Below are 26,971 nucleotides of genomic sequence, written 5' to 3'. Positions count from 1 at the left end.
ACATATTAAGCCTTGGAATACTAATTGTGTTGAAAGAAGAAGGGAGAAGCAGAACGCGATGCTACTGTCCTACAGAGAACAGTTTTTGGATAACTTCATCTACAGGTACATATGAGTCCTAGCTAATTACAACCTGGATTAAGGCAACACAAAAGTTGCGCACCATCACAACACATATTCTCACTGACTTTTTATTTTATGTTCTTGAGGAAGTTGTCCCCCCAAGACAATACATCTCATAGAAATTCCATTCTTAAATCAGCAGATTACAAACTGCAAAGTTGAAGCTTCAAGGCTGTGTAACAAGGCAGTATGTAGGATGCAGTTATTTTGCAATTACAGTTACAAGAAAAAAATTTCTTCCATCAGACTGGATTCGTATCGTTACGACTCTCTGCTTCTACTGAGAATTAAACCAAATGTGCTTTTCTAACTAGACACTTGGGACTATGTTTTGCCCTCTGTTTCACCTGACGTTATACTTCAGAAGGGCAATGGTGCTGGAACTCATGACAGAATTTAGCCCTTTCAGCCAAAAAGGAAAAGTAACTGCTTTTTTATGGCCAACAGGAGATTAAAAGTGTCATAAATTAATTTGTTCCTATTACCACAATCCCCAAATAAAAAAAAAAAACCAAACAACAAAAAGCAACCAAAAAAACCCAACCAAAAAACCCAAACCCCAAACTAAAAAACTTTCTAAAGGGAAGATGCTGGGAAAGAACTGACAGTAAGATGCTTATATATGTGTCTTGAAAATAAACTGTTCTGGTCCAGGAGTACCCCAAACAACTCTTTTAGAGGAGGCCCATAGTCCGTTTGACAGTCTATCACTACTACAATCAGATATCTTTCTTGCTATCTCACTGCCCCTCCATGACAGGAAATCCAAAGGCCTTGCTTTTTTCTTTCTTTTTTTTTTTTTTAATCTCTCTGAGTTCATCTATGTAATTTCTTCTGTACTAATTTATTTGACCAGATTTCATAATCAAAATGCAATGTCTGTTTTTCACCTGAGACTATTCTGTCAGAGGGTTTTCTGAGATAAGGACCATCACAGTTTCTTCCCCTTTTCAGGCAAACGTCAGAGATCTAAGAGAAAACCAGTGCAGGGGCATTGTTTTGGGGCAGGCTTTCTGGTATATTTATTTTTTATTTAAAGTATTTTCTAAGAGGTAAGATTTTTACTTTGTGTCCATTTTATTCCCTCAAATGGAGAGTGAAATTGCTCAGCCTATTTTTCTTTATTACGCCTTACAGCATTTCCACTGAATGATAAAGATAAATATAGCATGTCTTTGGCCTTGAAACTACGCTTCATAATCTGAAGAATTTAATCAAAAGCATTGCAGGTATATAAATGGCCTCTGATGGGCCGAGGATGTAAGCTACTCACATACCTCTTCAGGGCAGCCGCTGTCTACCCAATCTTGCCGGTGACGGTCAAATCCACTGGAGCATCTTTAAACGATGAAATAGAAGTTGTCCAGATGGAATTAGAAGGGAAATATGAACAAGAAAGGAACGAGAGGAAAAGAAGAGAATGACAGTGAGTAAGTAAATGATAAGATTTATTTAAAAATCCGTATGATTTACATGGTGTTGCTTTTGCTCAACAAGCTGTTGCTTGCAATAGGAGTCAATCACATAATCCACTTCAGTGAAAGGTGTTTCAATTAATGAGGTTTTATTTTAGTTTTTTTTAAATTTATAGTTCTTAAATCAGAATGTCTCCATTCCACTGGTTAATTAATCTTAAGACTGGACTGAGCCATAGCATTTTAAAGTTTGATGTCAGCCATATGGATGTAAATGGGTTTAATTATTTCCGTCTTGTTCCTTCTTAGCCAGGAAAATTTAATCCCACAAAGGTGCAGTGAACCAGTCACTGCTTTTACCAGGCAAGGTGATCTGAGATATCAAGATACACATAGAACGATGTGATCAGCGTTCACAGATTCAGAAAACAACCTCTGAACAGCCTTCATAGCAATTAGAGAATACTGTACAACTGCTTCTACCTCCTCGCTAGCTGCAGAAAACTGAAGCTGCATGCATATGTCTTATCAAATTAGGTGAGGCTAATAACATGCTTGCAATACCTTTTCTTATTTGCAAGAGGTAGCGAAGAAATTTTAAAGCAACTTGCAGCACTTTAATGATCCCCCTGGCAATCCCTATGTCATGAGTGTTATCAGTGTTCACACAGTAACTTAGGGTTTCCTAGACAACAGTAGCATTACAAACAGAAAACATTATTAAAATGGCAAGCAAACAACTAAACCATGATGTTCGACTTTGAAAGAGAACCTCCCCAGTTAGGGTTGGGTTTGGGGGTGTTTTTTGTTTGTTTTTGGTTTCTGCATTCATTTCCTGTTCTATTTTTTTATGAGACAGGTTGATGTCATTTGGCACCCACGGTCATAACTTACCTGGCTTACAGCAAAAAAACTTTCTCAGTCTTTTATTAAGACTAGACAAGCAAATAAGGCCACTGTAACAGTTAGCTATATTTATGTGGTAATTTTTTGTTCTTAATGAACTGAAAGATGCCAAGACATACTAAGTACTATCCTACTTCAAGCAAGGTAAACAGGTGCATTTGGAAGAATGGAACAGTGGAATCATTCTACAGTAGGAGAGGATGTTACAAGAGGATGTAAACAACATTAACAACACGCTTGGGATAATAAACTTTTCCACAGAATTATTCGGGGCAGAATCTACAATGTCTTTGGCAAAAGATTTTGAGAAAATGTTGACTCTTGTACTTGCACTGATCCACATTCCACTGTTTGCAATGTTACAAAAAAAACCCAAACCCGTCCTAACAGGTATAAATTATCACTCACTCTATAGCAACTGACTTTTCCAAAAACCTACTGCAGTGAAGAAAAACAGATGCCCAAACTAGAAATGAAATCCAGAGAAGTACAGAGGCCTCCTTCCCAATGCAATGGAACAAAGCCACCATAATGAGTTTTTCCCTGCTGAAGGGTGGGTGAATCAGTGCTACGCTGGGAGCTCAGTGCTGCCTCTCCACCTTTGTGGTAGTCTGTCTCCCTGACTATTTGAGACAAGGAGGACCTTACTAAGCAGAAAGAAATGATAACATAACATTCCAGGTATGAATAGAACATTTTTTTTTTGAAGTCTCAGTCTCACCTACTTTTCTCTAAAGTTTGAAGAGCTTCATTAGCAACTTCTGTGCCCATCTTGAAGGAGAATTGATCTAATTTTCAGATGTAATGAATACTCACAAACACATTTCATTTTAGTCTTACTGTTCTGGCTAAAATCTGATGGGTTTGAGGATATTCTGTACATCAGACAATCAAGCCAACACTTAGACATGACATCAAGCTACTCCATAAATTCCTACAACAGAGGCAATTGCTGCAGTTACATATCCACACTAACTCAAACCCAAATGTACTTAGACCCAGTAGGATTAATGGCCTTTTATTAAAAAAAATTACCTTGTGTCTAAATGGTGTCAAATTTAAAGGCTCCAAAGGCACACTCATTTACAGTTCTTAATCCTTTTCTGAGAAACTACTGAAATATGGTGGCAAGTAACATTGCTGGGGCTGACTTTCCCCAGGAATTAACCACCAAAAGTTGAATTCAACATGCAAGGACTTGGAATGGGTCTTCCAAACATGCAAGACATTCTTCAGATGACCCTAACTTAAAGAAAAATACATTAAACCCTGGGCATTGTTTATTTAACATTTTCTACTGATGCAATGGTGAGTCCAAACAATATTATCAGAAAGCAGCTTTATCAGGAACGATAGGTTCCAAGTCAACCTGCTTGTGAACTTCCTTTGAGGCATATGCCAATGAGATGTCAGCCATAGCAACTACTATCATTGCTGCGTCATTGAGCTAGAATTCTGGAAACTGTCATTTCAGTGCACCACCCACTTTACTGACTGCATTTTTAAGACCTTCATTTAGCAGCATGATGATAATTCCCTGTTGCTGTTAAAACACAGGAGCAGATTTGATTAGCTATGCCATTTATGCCATCTGTCAACATGGCCATTTTATAACAACTCCATTTTCAAGTGAAGACTGAAATCAGCTCCTAGGAAAGCAGTAACAAAAATGTTCTAGGAAATGAGAAGAGGGATGTTCATTAAACTTAAGGAATTCCAGGATTTGTGTGGAGTACTGGTTCAGGAAGCAAAGGGAGAATTAAAGTCTTTGCATGTATAGAAATGATGATTTGGCATAACTAATGCAACTGAGTCTGAGTAACAAGAAAGATGTCAGAACCCTTTCAGTGAACTGTACATAGCCAGAAAGGAGATGGAGAAGTCATCAGACCTACCAGAAGCCATTTACCTCTGTTTGGCAGAGAATAACAAGAAGCGTCCATTCAGTGCATGAGCTGAAATGCTTTGCTGCTTCTCCCTCAGTGAGGATTAATAATAATAAATCCGCTACCCTGTATACAGAAAATTCATCGAGTTTTAACCTGTAAAAGCTAAAAACATAATGGAAAATTTTTGGGAAGGAAAGGGACAAAGTCTGGATGAAAAAAATCTTTTCACCAGGTTGAGCTGGTATAAAACAAACAAGAACATTAAAATGCATAACATGTGTCTTTTAAACTAACTGTTCTCTAGGGTCTGTGGGTTTTTTTTTGTTGGTTTTTTTTTTTTTTTGCCAGGATATCTGTAACAGCATATAAAGAATGGATTTCTGGGAACTGAAGGGCATTCCAGAAATCTGAAATGATTTCTTAAATACCATGTAATTATTTAACTCAGTTAAAATGTTTATTGACTCCTTTAAATAAAAGGTTAACCTGGAAAATTAAATAGAAAATTGAACAGGCAGAACTCACAGGCCCATCACATTAGGAAAAGATTAAGGCATTCGTTAGGTTGTTTGAGTTACTAAATGAAGAGTTAGAACATTATAAAGTGGAATTTTGTTCCAGCTGAGTGACCTAGAAAGTAAAATATATATCAAAAATGTATCTATAAAATATATATTAAAAATACTAAAACCCTTGAACTTTATGTCTGTCCAACTGAAAAAAAACCCTAATATGAGCTATTTTGGGAGGAAAAAAAAGGCTCTATCTTGGTACTCAGTCTGGTTTTGCCTCCCATTCCTGGAGGAACCATTTTGGTTCCTCCATCCTTCAACTATCACTTTCTTGTCACACTGTGCTGTCTGGGGAAAGACTGTATTTCCCACTCTGTTGTTTTCCACTTTCCCTTGTAAAAAAGCAGAACTCTATCACAGCTTGAAGCACTTACGAAGTATGTGAAGTGTTCACTGAAAGTGACTGTGGTATGAATTTGTAAGGTATCTGAATTGTGTTTGTGCTTAGCATCTACCACAATACACCCAATCATACATCTGAATTCAAGCATAAATGTGCTGTCTCTATTTATCCTTTACTTAAACATAATTCTTAATTAAACTGTACTTCAGAATAGGATGACAATTGGAATACATAGAAGACTATTTGCTCCCCCCTTACTGTTACAAGGTAAGAATAGTTAAGATCACTTCCTTAATACAAGGATTTAAAACACACAGCACTACAAACAGCTGTTTTATTTGAAAAATTCAAGTAGAGCTACTAAGGCATCATTAACACTTGATGCAGCATATCTGTGTCTGCAGCACTGAATTTCATCATTATCTTTTAAAACTCTGTGTCTCAATATTTACAGCATTCAGATGATGATAAGGAGGATCAGAGTGTAGCACAAATTTCAGCAGGCAGTCTTCAACCTGATGATGGTTCCACAATTTTATGGGACATAAAGTTTGGGAAAATATAGCTAAATGTTTTATAAAGTACTCCTGCAATATCATGTAAAAAGAAAAGAGAAAAAGATGTTCAACAAAAGTTGTCATTATACAGTAAAAAATTAAACATGAGTAAGACTTGATATTTGTAACTCTGACACTACATGTGAATAGGCAGTGGGAAATAAGGACTCTGACGGGGAATTCTTGCTGTTGGAAGAGCTTAAGAAAAAAAGTGAGCTAAAAGAAGTAAGTTTTATTTCCAATTCAGCTAGAAAGAAAGGGAAATATCCTAGTTAACATCAGACTTGGCAGAGTTCTGATTAAAGAAGAATAGGAGGATACTTTCTATAATCTTATTGACAGTTACAAAACCAAAGGAAACATGCTGAAAAATTTATAGAGAATAAAAAAGAAGTTTTTTCTAAAGGCTCTGCTTTGAATAACTAGAAGGAAAAAGAAAGTGTAAGAGGAGGGCCCTAGAGTCAAAGTTATGAGATTATAGTATCAAAATTTCCAACAGAATCAGCAGAAAATAATAACAATCAAATGTGTTCTCTGGGTAGGAGCCACACTGAAATTAGTTTCCGACACTAGATTACATTCTCCACTGCCTTTGGCTTTGTGCATTTATACCTGCACAAAGCGGGTATAAAGAGCTAAAAGCAACAGAATTTAGCAGAGAATTCTGATCTGTTGTCACTGCTGTTCTGCACACAAGCAGTTACTCAAGGTCCAAGACAAAGAGATTTGAAAAACTACTGGGTGTACTTCACACTGTGGTTAGTGACCATAACTAGCACAATTAATCCCCCTTTCTTACCTTTACATGGTTGTCTGAACTATTTTCTATCTATGAATATCCAAAATGATCTCTTAAATTTTTAGGGTGGATGCTCCCATGATCTTACACTTTTTTTTCCACCAATACTACATGTTAGTTTTCCTTCTGGTTAAATAAATGAAAGTGAGCAGCCAGCCATATTTTGCTGCTTTATAATGCTTTACACTGACAATCTTATAAGTACATACTCACAGACCCATTGATTTGCCTCTTGGTTTTAAAATACATATATGAAGGTCACCTTTGGAGAAAATATTTCCTTTTCCAGTTTAGAGATGAGGAAACAGAGCATAAGGGGACATGAAATGATTAGCTGAGATAACACAGAATTCTGTAACAGAATGTACATTTAAGCCCAGGTTTTCTGAAAACCAGATGACCATAGACTAATTTACAGCTCCTATGCTACCCATAGTACTCCCAGACATACAAATTGTAGAACGGAAATGATACTGAAAAACTTTGAGTCTCGGGTGGCATGCACCAAGGCACAGTTCTCCTTCACACACTGGCCAAGTTCCCTTTTTTATTCATATACTTGTAGTGGGATTTTTCTCCTTCGTAAAAATGCCACAAATAAGTAGAGTGCTTGAGATAGGATGAAAGTGGCCTGGTACCTGAAGACAGGATGAAATACGGCTGTTTACATTTCTGTTGCCACACATGAAAACCCCAGCAACTGTGCAATACATAACACGTCTGTTTCAGTTCTAGTGGGCATCAGCATCTGAGCTGCTAAAAGAGAAATGCAGGGATGTTTTGTTTAGGCTAGGTTACTGCTGCTTTTGTATCTCATTCACAACTCTAAATGAGTAAGAAGTCAAAAGAAGCAGGAGTTATCACAGAAGAAGGAGGCACAATGTGCTAAACTGACTCTACATAAGCCAATGTTTATATGCTTACAAAGCTATGCCAACGAAACAGGAAAGCATCCTGCACAAAGAAATACACAGTTTTGAAACTGCATATTCATACTACTGCATTTGTGGAAAGTATGGACAAATCAGGGTTAAATAAACCACCTGCCTTAAAGGCTCAGTGAATTCTTCAGCTACAGAGCAAAAGAAAGGAAGGATGTGAATCATCTTATAACTGGTTATGTTCAAAGAACTTAAAGTTCTGAAAGTTATTTGTTTCCCAAAATAGTATTCTACTTGCATCTCATTTTTTTATCTAGAAACGATTCAAATTCTGGAGTCAACACTCAGGAAAAACAGTCGCAAAACAGATTACCAAAGAATTACAGAACAGGTGGGACTCAAATTTCTTCATTAATTGTACATATTAATATTTGTTGTGACATCTGGTGGGAAACAAGTGGTTTCATTTAATGCTATATGACAATGCAGATATTGGAAGAGTTAATAAACTTGAATAGAGGAGGAACTAAAGATGTAATGGTGCACAAAAGCTTTGATATTTAGGGATAATACTGAGAAAACTTAAATTTCTTTCCCTGAAATATGGAATACCTCCTACAGGGAAATGTTACAGTCCCCACTGTTTTAAGTGACCAGAAAGACTGGTAAAATATATATGCTCTAAAGAATCAGTAAACTATGTCGAGAAATTGAATAGTTTGCCTTAACAGGTCTTAATCTCAGATTTACCAAATTTTATGAAGACACACGTGGATTTCAGATTTCGTCCAAAAAATTTCTGGCAACATTACATAGGAACATGTATATAGCAATATGTAGAATTTAAAATATTACGCTACCAAAAAGACTTTATTCATAGCCCTTCCTTAAAGAGTGATATCTAGGAGGCTACGAGAAAAAGATTATTTCAGTGATACTAGATTTATATTGAGGAATACAACCATAAGAGGTTAGCACTTCTGGAAAGCAGTTAAAGTAGACTATTGTGCTCATTCTGGCTGTTTCTATACCAGTAAAATAAACATGCCCAGAAACGTTCCTTGGCACTGAAGACTGCTGGCACAGAATGGTCTATGCCTGAACAAGCAAACTCTCTCAACCTTCAAAAGAAGGAGGCTGCACATAAACTGCCAACTGGGAATAATCCCTGGAACAGTCCAACTCCTGCACCATGCATGGGAACTGTTCTGGACAGTGCTCCAGGGTATGGACTGAAATCACATCAGAGAACATCATAACTGTTTAATGGCACAGACAATCTTTTTCCAATTCCCAGGAAGCTTCCCAAGCTCTGTTTAATTTGCAAGTAATTCCATGTCAAAGAACATTTGGTATGGGAAGATGAACTACAGCTGTACAAGTGACTGTTTTGTACAATCACCAAACTGACCATCAAACAAATCTGACTATCTGACTGGGACTGCCACGCTACATTATATTTCAGTGAAACAGAAAAAGTAAAACAGAAAAAGTAAAGAAAAAGAAAATGCTATATAGTGCAAAAACCTTCTATTAAAAAAAATCTTCATTGATTCCATTAAGACACTTGATTTATTTATTTCCTTGTTTTATTTATTTCCCTTGCAATAAAAGCAGATGAAATGAAGAGCGAGAGTCACAAAATTGGTGGAAGACAGATTTCTCCATAGTAATGCAGTGGGTTGGATGCTTATATGAAGGGAAGAAAACTAATGTTTCCACAAAAGTATGTTACTATTCATCCTATAAAGTATCTTAGCGTCATGTGTGATAACTGGGGCTGCCTGTCTCCACAGACATGTCCTGAATTTCTGACCTGAACTTGAGGTCTTCTGAAATGCTTTGTTCTCAGTTTCTGTTCTTTCACTTTATATAAAAACACTTGGAATAAGGAAAGAAAGGGGCAGCTGAAAAAATTATCATCTATCCCAACAATTTAGGATACAATGGGGAGGTGGTACCTGGGTACTGTAATATTGTCTTATGAACATTCAAATATTTGATAAAAGATACACAGCAACTCATTTCTCAGGCACACTATTTCCAATAGTCAAATCCTTCTTGAAGCTCTGTCTCTGAATTCAGGTAAAGTAGGTAAAATTTCTGCCTTACCTGGTAACTTCCCTCTCAGTGTTTTTGAAATAGTCTTTATTTTTGTGTTTAAGTAACTATATTATATTTTCTACTTGCTCTCATTTCTGTTCTGTATTCACCTAATCATCATCTACCTATATTTCACATTACTGCACCATGAAAATTAGCATACTGTTTTGCACGTGTAATGCATGAGCACGTTCTTAAGTATAAATCTTTTAATTTGTTATCAGGAAAATCTGTTTCCTTTGAGGTGTGTTTTTTGTACTCCTCTGATTATACAGTTAAAACCTAATATTTGCATTAAACCACCATGTGAGACATTTATTTGGGAATCATCTAGGCTATGATGCCTGGTATAGAAACTCAGTCCTGAGAAAACCCATCACATCACATAGAACGATGACCAGAAGTCTGAGTCAAGTTTCTTAAGATGTCTAGGATATGTATAAATTGCATTCCGAGGCATCTGTCCGCAGAGCCCTTTCACAGGCAAGTGTCACCTTTCCCCGGCAAGTGTCACCTTTTCCCAGTGAAACAGGAACATGTTTGAACCCCAAAATTCCACTAGTAGCTATTAATGTAAGAAATGAACAGATGAAACCGAAACCAAACAGAAAAGAATTTGGGGCTGGTGTGTGGCTGAACATGGTTCAGTTCTGCCAGCAAATGGCTGTCTAATCCCAGAGTGAATTCCTGTTTAATAGAGCAGGGCAATACCCATGGTTGTGGCTGTGGCACTCAGGATAAACAGACACTGTGGTATTAAGTCTGAACTCAACTCTGTTGAGATTTGAAAGATTTACGGCTGGCACAGACATTGCAGTTCCAGATACAAATGGTTCATCAAAAACTGAGTGGGGGTTTGTCTTACTGTTCTAATAAAACAATATTTTTTTGGAGAATAAAAAGTTACTACTATGTAAAAGAATTGCAAAAAAAAGTTTCTACAGAAAAGAGCTGTGCTACCTACCTATTTATCTAGTGTTATATCACTATGGTATCTTAGGTGCATCTGTGAAATGAAACATGGAAATCAAACACAGATTTTGTGATCTTCCTTCCACATTAATCAGCAAAAGTAAATATTCTCAGTGGCACAAATAACAGATAGATATCCACTTTCCCTCCTCTCAGCGGGGTTTAAGTGCTTAATTGTATCTTTGATAACTACTTCCTGCATTTATAATAAAACACCTTAGGAAGGGGATATATCTGACAGATCTACATGAGACAGACTTTGCATTAAGGTATTAAAACAGTCCAGGCAGTGGTCCTTTTTGAATTGATTGTGATATCTATGTCTTGGCCATGCTGTGCTGCAAAACTGGATACCACAGAAACCTGCAGAGCAGATAATAAACAGAGTTTCTAAGCTCCAGAAGACACAACAGCAGCTCTGGCAAAGGAACCAATAGCTAGTGAAACCAATCTCACATTTTGAGAAGCAAATGATATGGTAAGAAACACAAATATACAGTATGAGTAGTGTGAGTGATGTAGCTTAAATAAATCATTACGTTTATATCTAGATTAAGAAACTTCAAAATGCTTCCCAGTCTTCTGACAGAAAATATTTCCACTGAAATATTAGGATTTCAGAGTGATGAGAACTGTAGCAATCTTCTGCCCATGTTCTAGAAATAATTTAAAGTTTTGTAACCCAGCCTTGCATTTCTTAAAAATCTTCATCCGTTATGAGCATAACTGTTGTCCTCATGTTGTTCTGACTTATTCAGGAAAAGAAAGCAAGGTGTAAATATATAAAAGTGTGTGACTAATGCTGCAGGTACAAGAAAACTGACTAGTTTCTGCATGAAAGCAGTATTCAAATTCAGTTGGGTAGATATCAGATCTGTTAATGGTAGGACAGGGATAGCCTTATTCTCTAGCTTGGGGCTGCTGAGAACATTAGTGAGCAGAAAGGAGAACACTGCAGAAGAACATGTGGAGAAAGGAAACTTGAGGAAGGAAGCTCGTACAATGAAGTTGTACTAGTGCAGGAAAAAGCTCAGGTGTTTGCCCTGAAAAAGTATTCCTCATAGCTCTTGGGCGGTATGTGTCCATTTTAAGATGTTAGCTTTGAACCATGCAAGGGAATGATCCTACTCTAGTGGGTCCCACAATGTAGCTAGTGAATTAGCTGGTTTTGCTCTAATGTGTCCTAGGCCTCTGAGAACTACTGCATCTTCACTAGAGTTCTGTACAGAGACTGAACTTTTTAGGTTTATCTGTATTAATCATAGGAATTGTTCCAATCTGTGCTCAAGGGGAATTATAGAAATTCCATAATAATTCCACGGAATCCAGCTACTAACAAATTCCACAAATTTTTAAAAATATGTAGAAAGGCTATTTATCTATTTATTTCCTATGTTTCAATCTCAGTGAAAAGTTAGTTCATCTGGCTGCAGGCTAACTTTCAATAAAAACATGTTAAGACCTCAGGATCATCCAAGTTCTACAACAGTACTTTCAAATGTACCGTTATTTTACATTTTACTGTTATGTACATCTTTATCGTTATGTATTTTTAAATGTACCTTCAGGCTCACTGAATCTTACACTGTCTTCTAGACAGAACTGCTATGCCACTTGAGAGTATCTATTACTACGATCTTGTGAGGCTTCTTTCATCAAACAATACCATCGCTGGGCTCTCTCTGGTTTGAGAAAATGCTTTGTTCATTAAGCACTTCTGTGCCACTTTCTTTTCCTGCTTTCCTCCCATCAGGCTCGCCATGCATACAAAATTCTCAATTATTGAATGCTAATTTCCTAACAGTTTCTTGTAGTTCATGTGTTCAAATTAGCTTGTCAAATTAAGAGCAAGTAGCTTGGAAAAGATTTGAAGAAGTTGGGTGTGGAGCAATTTTCTGCTTAATAAAGTATAGATCTAGTTATCATATCATTGTTATCAGTAATGTATCAAGGCTGACAAATTTAAACATTCATTTTTGATACATTTGCTGCACTTGATCAAAAAGACCAATTGCTGTCTCAACACAGCTTTTAAAACAGAAGAAAAATATGTTGCATTTTAATCAAACTCTGACAAAGGGCCAGAATTTTTACTTCTCAGATTTTCAATATGCTAGGTTCAAAATTGGCAAAGAAACAGTATACAGCTTAGAAAAATAGTACTGATACTACTTTTCATTTATCACAGGGTAAATCTGAGGTAACTCAACCATCTGCTTGTTAAGACCCAGGTGTTAGGACTCTGCCATACTTTCATATAAAACCACTCCAGCATAAAGAACTGCTGTAGTGGAATACAAATTCTATAGACAGGCAGAATCTGGGCACATTTCTTTTGCTTTGCCTGAAGCAGCAGTATGATCAGCAAATTCATGAAGTTATACAGATTGATAGAACGGAATATATTTTACAGAATACACAATATTTTAAACCTCTAGCCACTTTAAAGCATTTAAAATGAGATTTTCCTTGTCATTTGTATATGAATCTATTACATTGATTGGATTATATATGCTCCCTCTGGTGGTTTACTTAATCCATACAAATGTCTCATTTTTTATATTTTTTAATTCAATGGCTAAGATACTGTGGCCAGTTTTGTAATAACAGCACTCTACTGCCAGTCAAATAGTGTTGGGATAAAAACAGCCTGAGTATAAATCAGTAAGTCTTCCTCCCATCTCTTAATTTGGAATTGAAATACATAATACCCCTAAAGCAAACAAACAAGGAAAACTAAATCCTCAAATAGTTAAAATGAGGAACTACTTAAAAGTGAGCATTTGAACCAAGCTAGTGGCCTTCTATGATGGAGCAACTACATCAGTGGACAAGGGAAGAGCTATGGATGTTATCTGTCAGGACTTCTGTAAGGCCTTTGACACAGTTTCCTATAAGATCCTTCTCTTAAATTGGAGATATGGATTTGACAGGTGGACTGTTCAGTGGATGAAGAATTAGTTAGATGGTCACATCCAGAGGGTAGTGGTCAATGGCTCAATGTCCAGATGGAGATCGGTGACAAGTGGTGTCCCTCCGGGGTCTGTACTGGGACCAGTACTGTTTAATATTTTTATCAATGATATATAAGTTGGGATTGAGTGCACCCTCAGCAATTTTGCAGATGTCACCAAGCCATGTGGTGTGGTTGACATGCCTGAGGGATAGAATGCCATCCAGAGGGACCTGGACAAGCTCAAGAAGTGAGCCCATGTGAACCTCATAAGGCTGAACAAGGCCAAGTGCAAGGTGGTACACCTGGATTGGGGCAACCCTCAGTATTGGTACAGTCTGGGCAATGAAGGGATTGAGAGCAGCCCTGTGGAGAAGAACTTGGGGGTACTGGTGGATGAAAAGCCAGACATGAGCCAGCAATATGCACTCCTGGCCCAGAAGACCAGCCATATCCTGGGCTGCATCAAAAGAAGTGTGGCCAACAGGTTCAGGAAGGTGATTCTACCCCTCTGCTCCATGGTGGTGAGACCCCACCTGGAGTGCTGCATCCGGCTCTGGAGTCCTCAGCACAGGAAAGACAGGGACCTGTTGGAACAGGTCCAGAGAAGAGCCACAAAAATGGAACAGAGGGATGGAACTCTCTCCTAAGAAGACAGGCTGGAAGAGTTGGGGTTGTTCAGCCTGGAGAAGAGAAGGCTCCAGGGAGACCTGGGAGCTGCCTTCCAGTACATAAAGGGTGCCTATAAGAAAGATGGGGGCAGACTTTAGCTGGGCCTGTCGAAATAGGAAAAGGGCTAATTGTTTTAAAGCAAAAGAAGGTAGATTTAGATTAGATATAGGGAAGGATTTTTTTTATGAGTGTGGTGAAACACTGGAACAGGTTGCCCAGAGAGGTGGTAGATGCCCCATCCCTGGAAACATTCAAGGTCAGACTGAATGAGGCTCGGAGCAACCTGATCTACTTGAAGATGTCCCTGCTCATTGCAGTGGGACTGGACTAGATGACATTTAAAGGTCCCTTCCAACCCAAAGTATTCCATGATTCTATGAATAAAAATTGAGCTCTACAAATGGTTGCTTATGAATGTAGGGACAGGAATAAAAATATTTTCAGGGTCACAAGATAAAACTTTCTTCCTTGCACTGTACTGTTTTGCCACCTTCCACTGCAATGTCCAAGCTTGTTACCTCAAACACCCATCAAACCAACAGTAACTTCAGTTCTATGCCTTCATTGTAATTTCTTCGCATAAGAAGAACTTCCAGGGCTTTTGAGAAGTGTATTTATAACATTTGAGCTAAAAACTTCTAGATTTCAAGATATATTTTTTTAAACTTCATAGATTTGGTACAATAAGCTGAAGAACTTAGATCAAAGCATGTCACAACAGCAGATGTTCACCACATGTTCACTGCACAATTAACTAATATATCTGCAGTCTCAGCTAATGAGCTTTTTTGGTCCTGAACTTACCCATTACCTTTCCTGGCTCCATAATCCAATCTACAACCTTCATTATGGTGTCAGCAATCAAATAAAAGTTGAGGGAAATGTAGATACCAAACTGAGCAATGTGTGGAGAAAGACACTGTTTATTATTTGGATTTAATTATTTTCTTTTGTAAATCAGGGGGGTTATATAGTCAGATAGTATGATAATTATTTCTGTGTGCTTTTTTTTTTTGTAATTCTGTATGGGTGGTGCTTTGCTCAGTTGACAAATATGTCAGATTACATAAGACATTTACTTATAGTAGAATATTTGATTCAACACAGATTTTATGAAACTAGGTCTTGTCAGGTGGGACATACAGAAAAAACAAAAACCCAAAACCATAACTCTCTTTCTCCTCATATTAAAAATTCCCAGACATGAACTCAGATTTGAAAGTTAACTACATATGCTTCCAATTTCTTTCTAAAGGAAGAATTAACAAACAAGACATTTCAAACTTGCCCAGAAGTTCAGAAGACAAATAACAGGCAACCATTTTTTATCTCAATTACCATAAGGGCACTGTGAAAAACTGTCACTTCATATTTCAACTGTAAAATAATTTCTTAAGAACTGCAAGCATCTAAAGATTTTCCCTTCCCTGCCTTCCAGCTAATCAGCATGGAATGCAAAAAAAGTTGTTTATTACCTGCTTAGATGAGAACTGTGATTATCATAATAAAAGATTAGAAGTATCAAGACTTAAATCTCATTACTTCTACTGTTCCCAAACACATCTGATTTTTCACTTTGCTCAGAATGCATGCCATAAAAACGAGCCGTAACCTTTTAGTTTACAAAACTAATGCTACTGCTGGCATATAGGATTAAGCACTGAAGTGAAATGTATCACAAATGGTATTCTTTCATCTTTTTCAGGATTAAAGAGTACAACAAACTTTGGGAGCTTTGCACACACACATAGACAGAATAACTGCCTAGAGTGCATGGAGTGTCCTGGCTCATCACTACACATAGGAAGTCCAATACAGGAATTTGTGCATTTCAGGACACTTCTCAAACTGGGTGTTTGCACTCCATGGGTCAATACCATAAACTTGTAAGATTGTATGATTTCAAACCAGAGTATTCAATGCATAGTCTGGAAAACAGAGACTCTCAAGGATAAAAGTGCATTTAATCACTTAACGTGGGCAAGATTTTATTGTGAACTGGACTCCCAAAGCTCAGTCTCTTTTCCCTTGCAGACCTGGCAAAGCCCCCAGCAGGGCTGCCTGGTCAGCAGTGGCAGGAGCTGACCCCAAGTCTCCAGGCAGCCACTACTCTGTGGGTAGTGGAGCTGCTGTGAGCTGGATCCATGCCAAGGGGGTATGAGTTTCAGTGCTCAGGCGTAAGAACCTTGACATCTAATAGGTCACCCTTCAGGATGTGATGGGTTCAGAGGACAACACTCCCCTCACCCCGCCTCAGGGCATTCTCTGATCATTATGAGACTGTTGTGTAAAGGGCAGTGTCATACATGAGTAAAGGAGTTTCATGGGGCTCAGGGACTTCCCTGCTGAGCCCTGCTTAGACTCAGTCAGCTGTACGTATTTCTTCAGTGTTTGAGCCCTAGGGACCTTTGTGGTCTTAGATATTTAAGAGTTTGGTGAAAAGTACTTTTAGTACTGCCCTCCTATTCTGCATAACTTCCCTTGATAACCTAAGTGCTGACTAGCCAGCAAAACACCCTTGTGGATCCAGCTGTTAGGGCTTTTGGGTGCCCTTGGCATAAGGCAGCCAGTTTTGTGGATTTAAAATTTCAATATAGGTACCAACAGTGACAGCTGAATAAAACTATCATCTAAATTGCTTGCAACTACTGCCCTTAGCCCTTCAGGACTACAGTTCCCTATCTCCAGTGTGGGGATGCTAGTACTACACTAAACCTGAAGGATGCTGCAAGGATTGAGAGACACTTTTATCCTGTGTTAACAAAGTAAAGCATGAGACACATTCAAAACCCAAGTCTCCAGCATACACAGACTGAAAGACTGCTCTTTGCCTGCTTATTTCTGAACTCATGGAAATATCACTATCAGTTCACTGCTGAAATCTGAGACTTTCCTGAAGTTCATCAAAACAAAAACATCAATATTGACAGAATCTGAACATAAATCTTTTCAAAACTTTGTATAAAGGTGGCTTTTAAAAATTCCTTGATGATTTAAGCATCATAATTCCATTCTATTTCAGTGCCAACTCTTCTAAAGTTAATAAACAATTTATTTCTTGGGCAATTAACTCCAAATATTTCCAAGGGAAATTGCTATTTCAGTAATGTGAGCAAGTTGTACAAATTGAACCTATAAAATAACAGCAAAGTTGCCTTAAAGCTTCCAAAAACTTTCCTAGAAAATGGCATCTCTAACATGCAGGCTATACCAAGTGCCTAGAGTATATAAACATCAGAAGCATGACAAAATGATATAAACAGATCTAACTTTAATGAATTCTTCCAGCTTTTACATGCTGGGAAGTCAAAGATAATGAAGAGCAAATAATCCAAGTTTCAGCCACAGGTGACTACTATGAGACAGATGCTCAGTGTTTTTGTCATTTTAGAGACAGAGATCCTTGTGTAGGAGAAAGCTATGATACCATCTTAACTTACATTATTTATAGTTAGTCCCTTTTACTTGTGGAACAGTTATGAAACATACATAGTTAAAAAAAAAATATTAGCTCCTAGGGGGATCCTCCATCTGCTCAAGTCAAAAGAAAATGATGTGCCTTTGCTTTAGTCATGACGAAACTGTATGACATACGTCATATTGGATTTCAGAGTGGATAGTTTGATGATCCCTTATGAAAAGGGAAACTGTGATTTAAGCTTGTAGACAGTGACAGGAATAGAAGATTTTGCACTGAATCACCTGTAAGAAGAACCTGCCTCTCCCAGGAATGCAGAGTTTGCACAGCAGCTGGGCTGAAGTAACAGGTAGGAAACAACCCACTGTTGTAGAATAAAGTTACTTTCATTCCAACACAGATTGCCCACATGGGGGAGTACAGTTATTCTGCAATGGCTCTGTTGGTCAATTTTCCTTGTGCAGTTACAGGTTTCACATAAAATGTATGTTTTTCCAACAACTGTACTTTGTTGTGTAAATGATTCAGTATATGGTTTAAATTTTATGCAAGGAAAAAAAATATACAAGATGCTGTTCCTGGTAGTAATGTTGCTCTGGCTAAATGGGGTCATAACTTCTTGAGATAAAAAGGTTGGAGAATTGGCATAGAGTTTTGTTTCCTACTGGATACATGTTTGCTCGTTACCCACATGGAAGTCTTTCTGCTCTGGGAGATCTCACTTTAGAGTACCAGAGTACCAAAGTACCAAAGTGCTACTGCGGCACCAAAGGAGGAACATGAATGTTTGTTACAGTCTTATCTGACCCTCATTGCTCCCTAACAGTCTCCTTACTAGCAAACGGGCATCCTCCCTCTGCAGAAATCAGAGCACTAGATTGGCTGGTAGATTATTGCCACACTGGAAACCTGTCACTATCAAGTTCAAAGTCTTCTTCAGGCTTTTGCACCAAAGGCTAATTGCCTCCCCACCCTGGGCTTTGTCCACAGCCAAGAGAGACATGTTTTGGATTCTCACCTCCTGGACTAGTGTGTCCAGCCATCTTTGCAACCCAGAAGCACTACTCGGGCATTCCTAAGCTCCTGCTTACTTCAAAAACCCCTATGAGCACTCATTGAAAGTGGACTGTAAATATTAATTTTCTTTGTACTCTAGGCACTGCTGAAATGTCTAAGTTAATACTTCATGTAATGCTTTACACTTGTTTTTTCCAAGCAGATTTTATTCTGCTGCAGCAGAGCAATGCATATCATGACAGGAGATAAAAGTCAGGTTGGTTTACAAGGCTGGTGACTAAAGAGCAGTGACACAAAAAAAGGTGGAGCACTGTGATGAAAGAACACACAACTTTCTATCCTTTATGACTTTTAACCAGGAAAGTTAGATTTTCTTGTTGAGAAAGTACTTTTTTATCACATGCAAAAAGAACATATTAATACAGAGAATTTATTTTTGAGGGGAGCAGAACCACAATGTGGTACTGAAGTAAATGATGGTACTCTCCTGTGATCCAGACATCTCCACTGAGAATGGTATAAGGCTTTTTCTGTATCTCCCTAAAATGAATACACACGCTGAGGAACAGTGAGGTAAAAGAAGAGAGGCACTCAACTAGAAGGCAGGCAAGAGTATCCAGAAACTGGTAGGCAGCAGAAAATTGTCAAAGTTGACACAAGAATGAGTCCTGATCACAACGATCCTGCAGTGTAATTTACCCTAGCTAAGTAAATGCTCAGTCTTCACATTTTGGAAAGCAAGTTGCCTCTTTTCACAAAACATCTACCCAATCATTATTTCAGATCTGTTTCTTTGTAGAACTGAATTAGTTGAAATAAGCCACTCACTTCAGAAGCTGGAAGCCAGCAGGCAAGAAAGGCAATGGGACCTGAGGCAGACATCATCACCAAAGCCATGTTTCCAGAGGACATAACAATTTAAAAAATAAGGTGTAAAATCTAGTATAAAATTAAGATGTTCAAGGGACTGGACCGTAGCTTCAGAGATTTTCAAGACCCAGCTGAACAAAGTAATGAACAAACTGATCTGATCTCACAGCTGGCCTTGTTTTGAGTGGGAGGCTAGACTAGATGACCTCTAGTGCATCCTTCCACTCTGAACTATTTTATGATTCTATACACACTTCTCCATTTGTTTAAACCTGAATATCACTCATATTTATATTCATATTGGCTGAATATCACTCTCTTTATAGATGCAAATTGGGTGGTATGACTGTTTTCAAACTACTGAAATTCCCATGTAGAGGCAAAATCTTAGTTTGCTTTTCTGGATCCATCCTTTTTTTAAGGAACTGACTTCAGCGCCTGCTTTTGCTGCTAGTCAAACAATGTCCAAACACAGGCTGCATGAAATGACAGTCTCACTACTGGCAGTAATGGGCTAATTAACAGCAATAAAACTGTTCAGTCTATCTTCTGCAGCTTGTCAAAGGCACAATCATGCTGCAGCATGGAGCCAGCTGTTTTTGGGAAACAGGACTGCCTCACAGTAGGTTTATCTTTGCAGTGTAATCTTCACAGGCAAAGTAAAAAGCAAGATTTTTTTCCAAAAAAAATTGACTAGAGACAGGTGTGTTGAGACTGTATATTTTTCAGCAGTAAATTACACCTTGCCAGTTGTGAAGGGGCAGCCACAAATTCACCGAAGTATGTGGAAGGGAACACAGTGCCGCTACATGCCTGGTGTGACTTCCTGATAAAGGTGAAGGACAAAACTCTTTTAGTCCTCCAGAGTGAATTTGTGCCTCAGTGAGTGAAAAAGATTTTCCAGCAATTCCAGAAAACTCAGTTATTCATAAACTACAGAAAACCACAAAGGATCTCATGGCTTGCCTGTTCTCCCTAAGAAGTCTGAACTTTACCATACAACTGAGTTTATGCAAACAGAAATGAGAACACTGGCCGCAAAGCAACAGAACTTGCTCAAACCAGTGCCAACAGAAACTCAGTGCTACAACATTTGTTAATGGAAGGAGAATCAAGGAATGCTTGAAAGCAAGAAATTGGCTACAGCAAGCAAGATCTGTTCATGCTTGCTTGGAACAGTTTTCTACAGGTATCCTAACTCTTGAAGATGCTTGATTTGTTTCCTGTGCCATGATTTCATTTAGCTCTAATTCCACTAAAAAGAGGCTTTTGCAAAACAAACTGAGAACAGTGACTTTTCAAATGACTTGTTACAGGAGTCGAAGCTTAAGAAAACAATAAAAGTGACCCCAAGTTCCTAATTCCATACCACGTTCTCCAGCTATTTATCAGTTCTTTACCAGTTCAAATTATAGCACTATTTTAGAATGCTAATAGCCTTCCCACCTTTAATTATGCATCCATTTTATACATAGCATTTCTGAACCTAATCACCAGGGTTGAAAAACACAACAACAATGAATACCCATTATGATACTGCATTTTGTATCAGAGAACTGGTGTTAAATAAATGCTTGTTATGAAGGTCAGTGAAGGTCAGTGAGTGAAGAACTTTTTGGAAAAGCTACAGCTGCAAAGTTTCCATTTTGCTGTCTATGCTCCAGCTGCTCCACAGACTCTAAATCGCTCCTGCTATTGACTTGACTGTCCTCATCAACGTGGCACAGAGAGGTTGAGGAGACCCAACTTTCCCACTAAGTATTGACTCTTTGGATGTGTCGGTTTCCCTACTGTAATGAGTACAAGTATGTCTTTACAGTTACATTACCACTCTGCCTCTCTGTGGTTAAGCTATTTTTGATGAAGCTAGGGATACAGGGAGAAAATGTGACTTCTGTTATGATTTCTACTCCTTGTTCTCCTTCAAGAGGATTTTAAAGTAGGGTTGAGGAAATAGGAAAAAAGGTTTAACTCCCAAAACAACTATATTGACTATTCTTGCCTGTTTTCTTTGCTGAAGTGAAATGGTACAATGATGTGTTGCTAGTGATCACACCTGACATGTGGTGTATGTAAGACCTAAATATAGCAACCCTTTATGCTGAATAACCTTTAGGCAATGTTATTGGATATCCTTTGAGCACAGCTGTATGGCCATGCAAAAAAAAGAAAAAAATCCTTCTCTTTACCTTTGGAGTTTACTGCACCAGCTGCAGTTGAATCCAATCTGGGCAGTGACACAGGGACCACAGCTGGTAAACTGGAGACAAGCTGGGACATAAACAAACACACAAATTATTACATTAGTGTCACACATAATTCTCATAAAAAGCACAAAAGGATACATCTTCTGATAATACATGTATATATATTTAGGGACTCAGCAGGTTCACATGCCCAAAATAAGGTAATAAAACCAGTCTATTACAATGCACTGCACAACTGTATGCGTAAAGGTGTATTTTATCTGTAGGATTCCATTTTTATATGTATTCCGACTTCTACATTTGTTCATTGAGTTGCATTGCTAAATCTTTACCTTTTTGTCAAATACTAAATATTTCCTTAAATCTCCTTCTTCCCTGGCTCCACTTTCCTTGGTGTTGCTAACATTCAGACACAAGCAGATAATATGACTGGCAGGAAAGTGTGCAAGAACTACAATTAGATTAAAAAAAAGAAAAATAGCTGTTTCCATTTTTTTCACAGTAGTACAGCTGGCAGTTAAACCCAGAGATTTCTATACAATGTAGTTTTACCTTGGACAAAAGAGGCAGATGAACTGCAAAATGTGTTTGGGAATATTCTTTGCAATGTGATGCACAGCACACAAAAGAATTTGTGTTTGCCTTGCAAGCATGAAAACTGTTCTTTTTTCTTGAGGAACCAAATTTAAAGTCAATATAATAATTCTTCTAAAAAAAATGATTTGGCACAAATTTCATTCAAAACCTGCTGGGAGTTATATACCTATAAACTAACTCGAGATACATGAAGATGCACTGGATAATGCATCATCCATCTTGGGAATAAATCTGAGAGGGTAAATGAATCTGTCTGTGATTCCAAGTTCACAGATGAAACAAAATATTTAAAATTGGGTGTGTGTTACTGGGAGGGCAGTGGGGGTGTCCTTCCCAGATCTGGCTCCTGTCCACGTTATGTTTTACTTACTTGGAAGAGGTATCATTTCAACAGCTGAGAGATTGGTAATCTTTGACATTTGTAGCTCCACCCTGTGGTACTCATAAATTGTTCTTCTACGGACATCTACCAGGAAAGAAAAATAAAAATATTTTCACATTTTACTATTTTGCAGTCTGTAGATTGTGAAAAAGAGTGGTTGTAATGATTACTCATTGCTCCTTAGGTGTATACATGGCACAAGTTTTCCTCAAGAACATTTTTAATTTTAGACATTATGAAGGAACACATATAGATATATTGATCATTTTTCACTTGATAAATCATCAGAGCGGACAGAATAGGCACCTGTTCCTGGTAAAGGATTATGAAAACACTAAGTGTGCTCTCAAGCATCTTAGTCATTCATTTAGACAGAAATTCTAGAGAGTATACTGCCAGACATTTTAGAGTCTATTTCAGATACTTGCTTTCCTAAGACATTTCTCAGCTTACAGGCTTGAGAGAAATGCTTTATTTGCTCACTTTGTCAGTTCTTGTCAAGATGTGCAAACAAAACTTATTTCATTGCTTAATCAAATTTGTTAGCTACAAGCTAGCTCACATCTAAATGCATTAGAACATTTTTTCGTATTATAACATTATATTAAAGAAGACAAGCCCTCCTAAACAGCCAATGTGATGCATAATCTTTACACAAGCTGACTGCACCTAAGTTTCTCACAGCAGAAATTCAACATAGTCAATGCACTGTTCTTATTGGCTTTGAACTCACAGACCTAAGCACAAGATAAGTGGGGAAAAAAAATAATAAAAAATCACAAAATTCTTTGTTTCCAGATCAATATCCTGTCATGTATTTTGAATATCCCAGATTTTAAGTGCACAGCTGCAATGCAGACTGGTAAGCTTGTACATTTGCAAACTAAAACTACAGCCTATATGGCCAATCTGACACAATAGTGATGATTTTCTGGTGCACTGGATTCAAATTTATGTCCTTTTTTGAAGGTCTGCTAAACTAATTGAAATCAATGCTAAATACAATCACTGACCCTGTGGAATCATTCCAGGCAGGAATAAAGAGTGACATGCAAAGGTTACTATGAGGGTCAATGGCTGGTCTGAGTCTACATGCAACAGAAGAAAAGGAATTGTAGACAGCCACAAACTCTTATCTTCAGTAGTCTTCTGTGTTGCCAGCCCTGTATGGATTAGGGTACACCTTGTTGCTTGGTATAAGCGTTGTGTTTCTGCAGCTTGAAGTGGGCTCACGTGGGCTCCCCAGCTGTTAAGCAATCACACAGCATCAAATCCAAAGTGTTTTTTGCAATCTCTTGTTTGACAGGATGTTGTAGGAGTTTTTCAGACAGAAAACAGAACCTTAAGTAAAATCAATAAAGCAGTAAATACTAATTTTTAAGGGAAGAGAGAAAGTGCAGCAGTGTATGTTGTGGCTAAGGTGCCTCTCAGTTCAAGTGGACAAGGCCTTCTAAGAAAAGCAGGATGGCCAACCTCTATAAGTACAGCTGTGTGAATACCCCATACACCACACAGAAAATAACCGTCTGGCTCTTGGTGTCTGTTGGAATAGACGTGAATCTGAGGAGGAATGGGGAGGCAGAAGCAGAGTGTCATGTGTAGGATAACTCTCTCCTGCTTCAGCCAGGGTCGCTGTGGGGGAAGCAGCTTCTTTGCCCTCTCTCACTGACTAAGCTCTCAGGCACAGGCAGCCAGTGTCTAGCTTTCAGAAAATAATATTTCTATTTAGCTCCAAATCAGCACCTTTGTCATTTATTTGAAGCTGACTTTGCTATGGCTTCACCTCTCCTGATAGCAGATTTCTCTTTCAGTATGAGCTAGTTTTATGTTTTACCTACAAAGTCACTTCAACTAGTTAAAAGCCAGATACAGGCATGTGCCAGATGTTTACCCCAGCAAATGCTTTAGCCATTTCCTTCAAACCCACTGGACAGGAAGGGTTTTCAAGACAAGGCCAATCTTGTGCTGAAGTCAGGAAAATCTCTTGCCAGCAGTGAGAGGTTTATGCTCCTAGGCTGGTAAGTTCCATAAGAACACATGCCAAATCTCAGTGATCAGGAAATGTGTTTGAAATGAGCTCCTGCCAATGCTGAAGGCTTTCATTTGTTTCCACAGAAATCTTTATCCTTCTGTCCAAAAAAATAAGCAAATTAATACATAAAATAAAATGGTGGGTGCTGACACTTTAATTGAACTCCATTTCATTTCATCACTAGTGGTACAGGCTGGTATGCTATAATCCTGTTTACTCTGAACCTTTCCTAACAGACTCCTCACAGGGCTGACAAGAAATACAGAGCTTCTGGCTTTCCAAAAATCCAGTAAGAATCAGTGTGTTGGGTCCACAGGCACTTTTATTGCACCCAGTGCATGAAATTCATAAAAAACACTGATTATAAGAGAATTAAGTCTGTCATTTAAAAAAATAACGTCCACTCGTGTATTTCAGCATGACTGTTTATACCATTAAATCCCACTACCTGGGAGACTCAGGTTTGATCTTTTCTTCTTCAGAAAGAAGACTCTGCCAACCACAGGTGGTGAGTTTACATACGAGGGATCTATCTACTGTAAGAAACCTAAATACAGAGTGGTATTTGCATAGTCACCTTCTAACAGCTTTGCATATACTTGAAGGCAGGTGGTTGGAAACACAAGTGTTCAAATTTATCTGCCGGGCCAGGCTGTAAAAACATGTAGGTATAGATTCTTTTGAAAGTCTGACTTGAAACACACCATGCTTAGCTTCTCAAAATGCACTTTTTCCTCCCTATTGAGAATTCTTAGCCAGTAACCCCTTAAAAAAAGCCAGGCTAGAATAGCTACACTCAACAGGAAAAACAGAAAAATGAATACTCTCCCCTGACACTTTCCCCCTCAACCTCTCTACACACTCCTGCTCCAACCCAAGACACACATTGCCTTTCACTCAAGTGGAACTTCTTCTTTGTCTCATACTATTTAGCTCTTTTAGACACAAGTACAAGTGCAGAATCACAAAGAGTTTATAAGCTCACATACTTCAGTATGCACCTTATCTTGACAAGAACTAGTGAAAACATTTGATATAGAAACAGATAAAAATTTAAGCATCATCTGCAAGCGTTTTGCTGAAAAGAGGCATTACATCACATCTAACAGGGAAGGGAGGAAGGGAAAAGGACTCTTTGCATGTACATATACTTTGAAGTACCATTCCTCGTTCTGAATTTCAGAAAATATGTATGTATTCTTCTCCTAGTCATGAAAATATTTTACTTTTCTGTAGGTCTGACTATCTCAAACACTTTTCAAACAAATATTTTTTTTTCGAAGAACAGATACTATTTTTTATTTTTGTTTTAATTTACAGCATAGTCCAAAGTAGTTCTTTGGTTTGTTTCTGTGGCATGTACACGTGCTATCTCTGAAGACAAGGCCAAAGGTACTTCAGCAGAAAAAGCTGAAGAAAACATCTGCTACTTGAGTAAGTACATCCTCAGTGACCTAGAGAGATAACATGGGGGTTCAGAAGGCCGACCAAAAGAATCCTTTCAAGGGATTAAGCAATGGATTGGATCTGTAAATTATAGATGTGGAAGATTCTGGTGCGAAAAAACATTTTATGTAATTTTATCACAGTATTAAACTAAATAATGGTATATAAATATTCTATGAAACAGAACTGCCAGATCTGTACTACTAAATGTAGTAGGTAGGGAGAATGCTCTGGAGATGGAGCAGTGCCAGAAGAGCACCAATGACTTCCTAAAATACCTGAAGGGTCAGTAGCTAGTAATAAACCAACAGATGCAAAATATCTCTGGTACTTTTCCGTCATATAATCACTTTTCCTCATACAGCGTTCCTCAGCTAAAACCTGCAACCCAGATAAAAGTAAAAATGTTGGAGAAGTCAAATTTTAAATTATGTGCTCACACAAATAAAAATCTGTCTCCGTGAAAGACTTGTAGGGAATTGAGACTGGCCATATATCCAGTAAAAGCTGCTAAGCAAGGCCATATGTATTCATACAGCTGCACTTTCATTTTTAAATCTCATTGATAGAGAAAACACAAATGGCAAGAGGTGCATTTGATTACGCAGAAGTCAATTTGACACAGACAACTTATGCAACATATCCAGCTCAAACTGCAAGCAATTTGCAAAAAATATAAGGGATGCAGAGGGGTGGGACATAGCTGCTGTGCTATACAGCCACAGGCTTTCCTTGATAGAAACTTTGTTTAGCATCACTGGCTGAATAAAACCTTCATGCAAATATATATTTTGCCAGCCTGGTATGCCTGATTGCC

General features: G+C 38.0%; 1 protein-coding gene across 1 annotated transcript in view; it reads right to left on the bottom strand.

The window, feature by feature from the left end:
* The window catches only part of PLXDC2 (plexin domain containing 2), a 271,468-nt gene that overhangs the window by 29,396 nt on the left and 215,101 nt on the right, over positions 1-26,971 (bottom strand). Inside the window, exons 8-10 of the mRNA XM_056336805.1 lie at positions 22,665-22,760; positions 21,680-21,761; positions 1,401-1,461 (exon numbers count right to left, since the gene is read on the bottom strand). Of these exons, the coding sequence (XP_056192780.1) occupies positions 1,401-1,461; positions 21,680-21,761; positions 22,665-22,760 (239 nt within the window). The remainder of the gene's footprint in view (positions 1-1,400; positions 1,462-21,679; positions 21,762-22,664; positions 22,761-26,971) is intronic.

The sequence above is a fragment of the Falco biarmicus genome, chromosome 4 (genome assembly GCF_023638135.1).
Source record: "Falco biarmicus isolate bFalBia1 chromosome 4, bFalBia1.pri, whole genome shotgun sequence".
NCBI lineage: Eukaryota > Metazoa > Chordata > Aves > Falconiformes > Falconidae > Falco > Falco biarmicus.
This window is presented reverse-complemented; position numbering and strand designations above follow the sequence as displayed.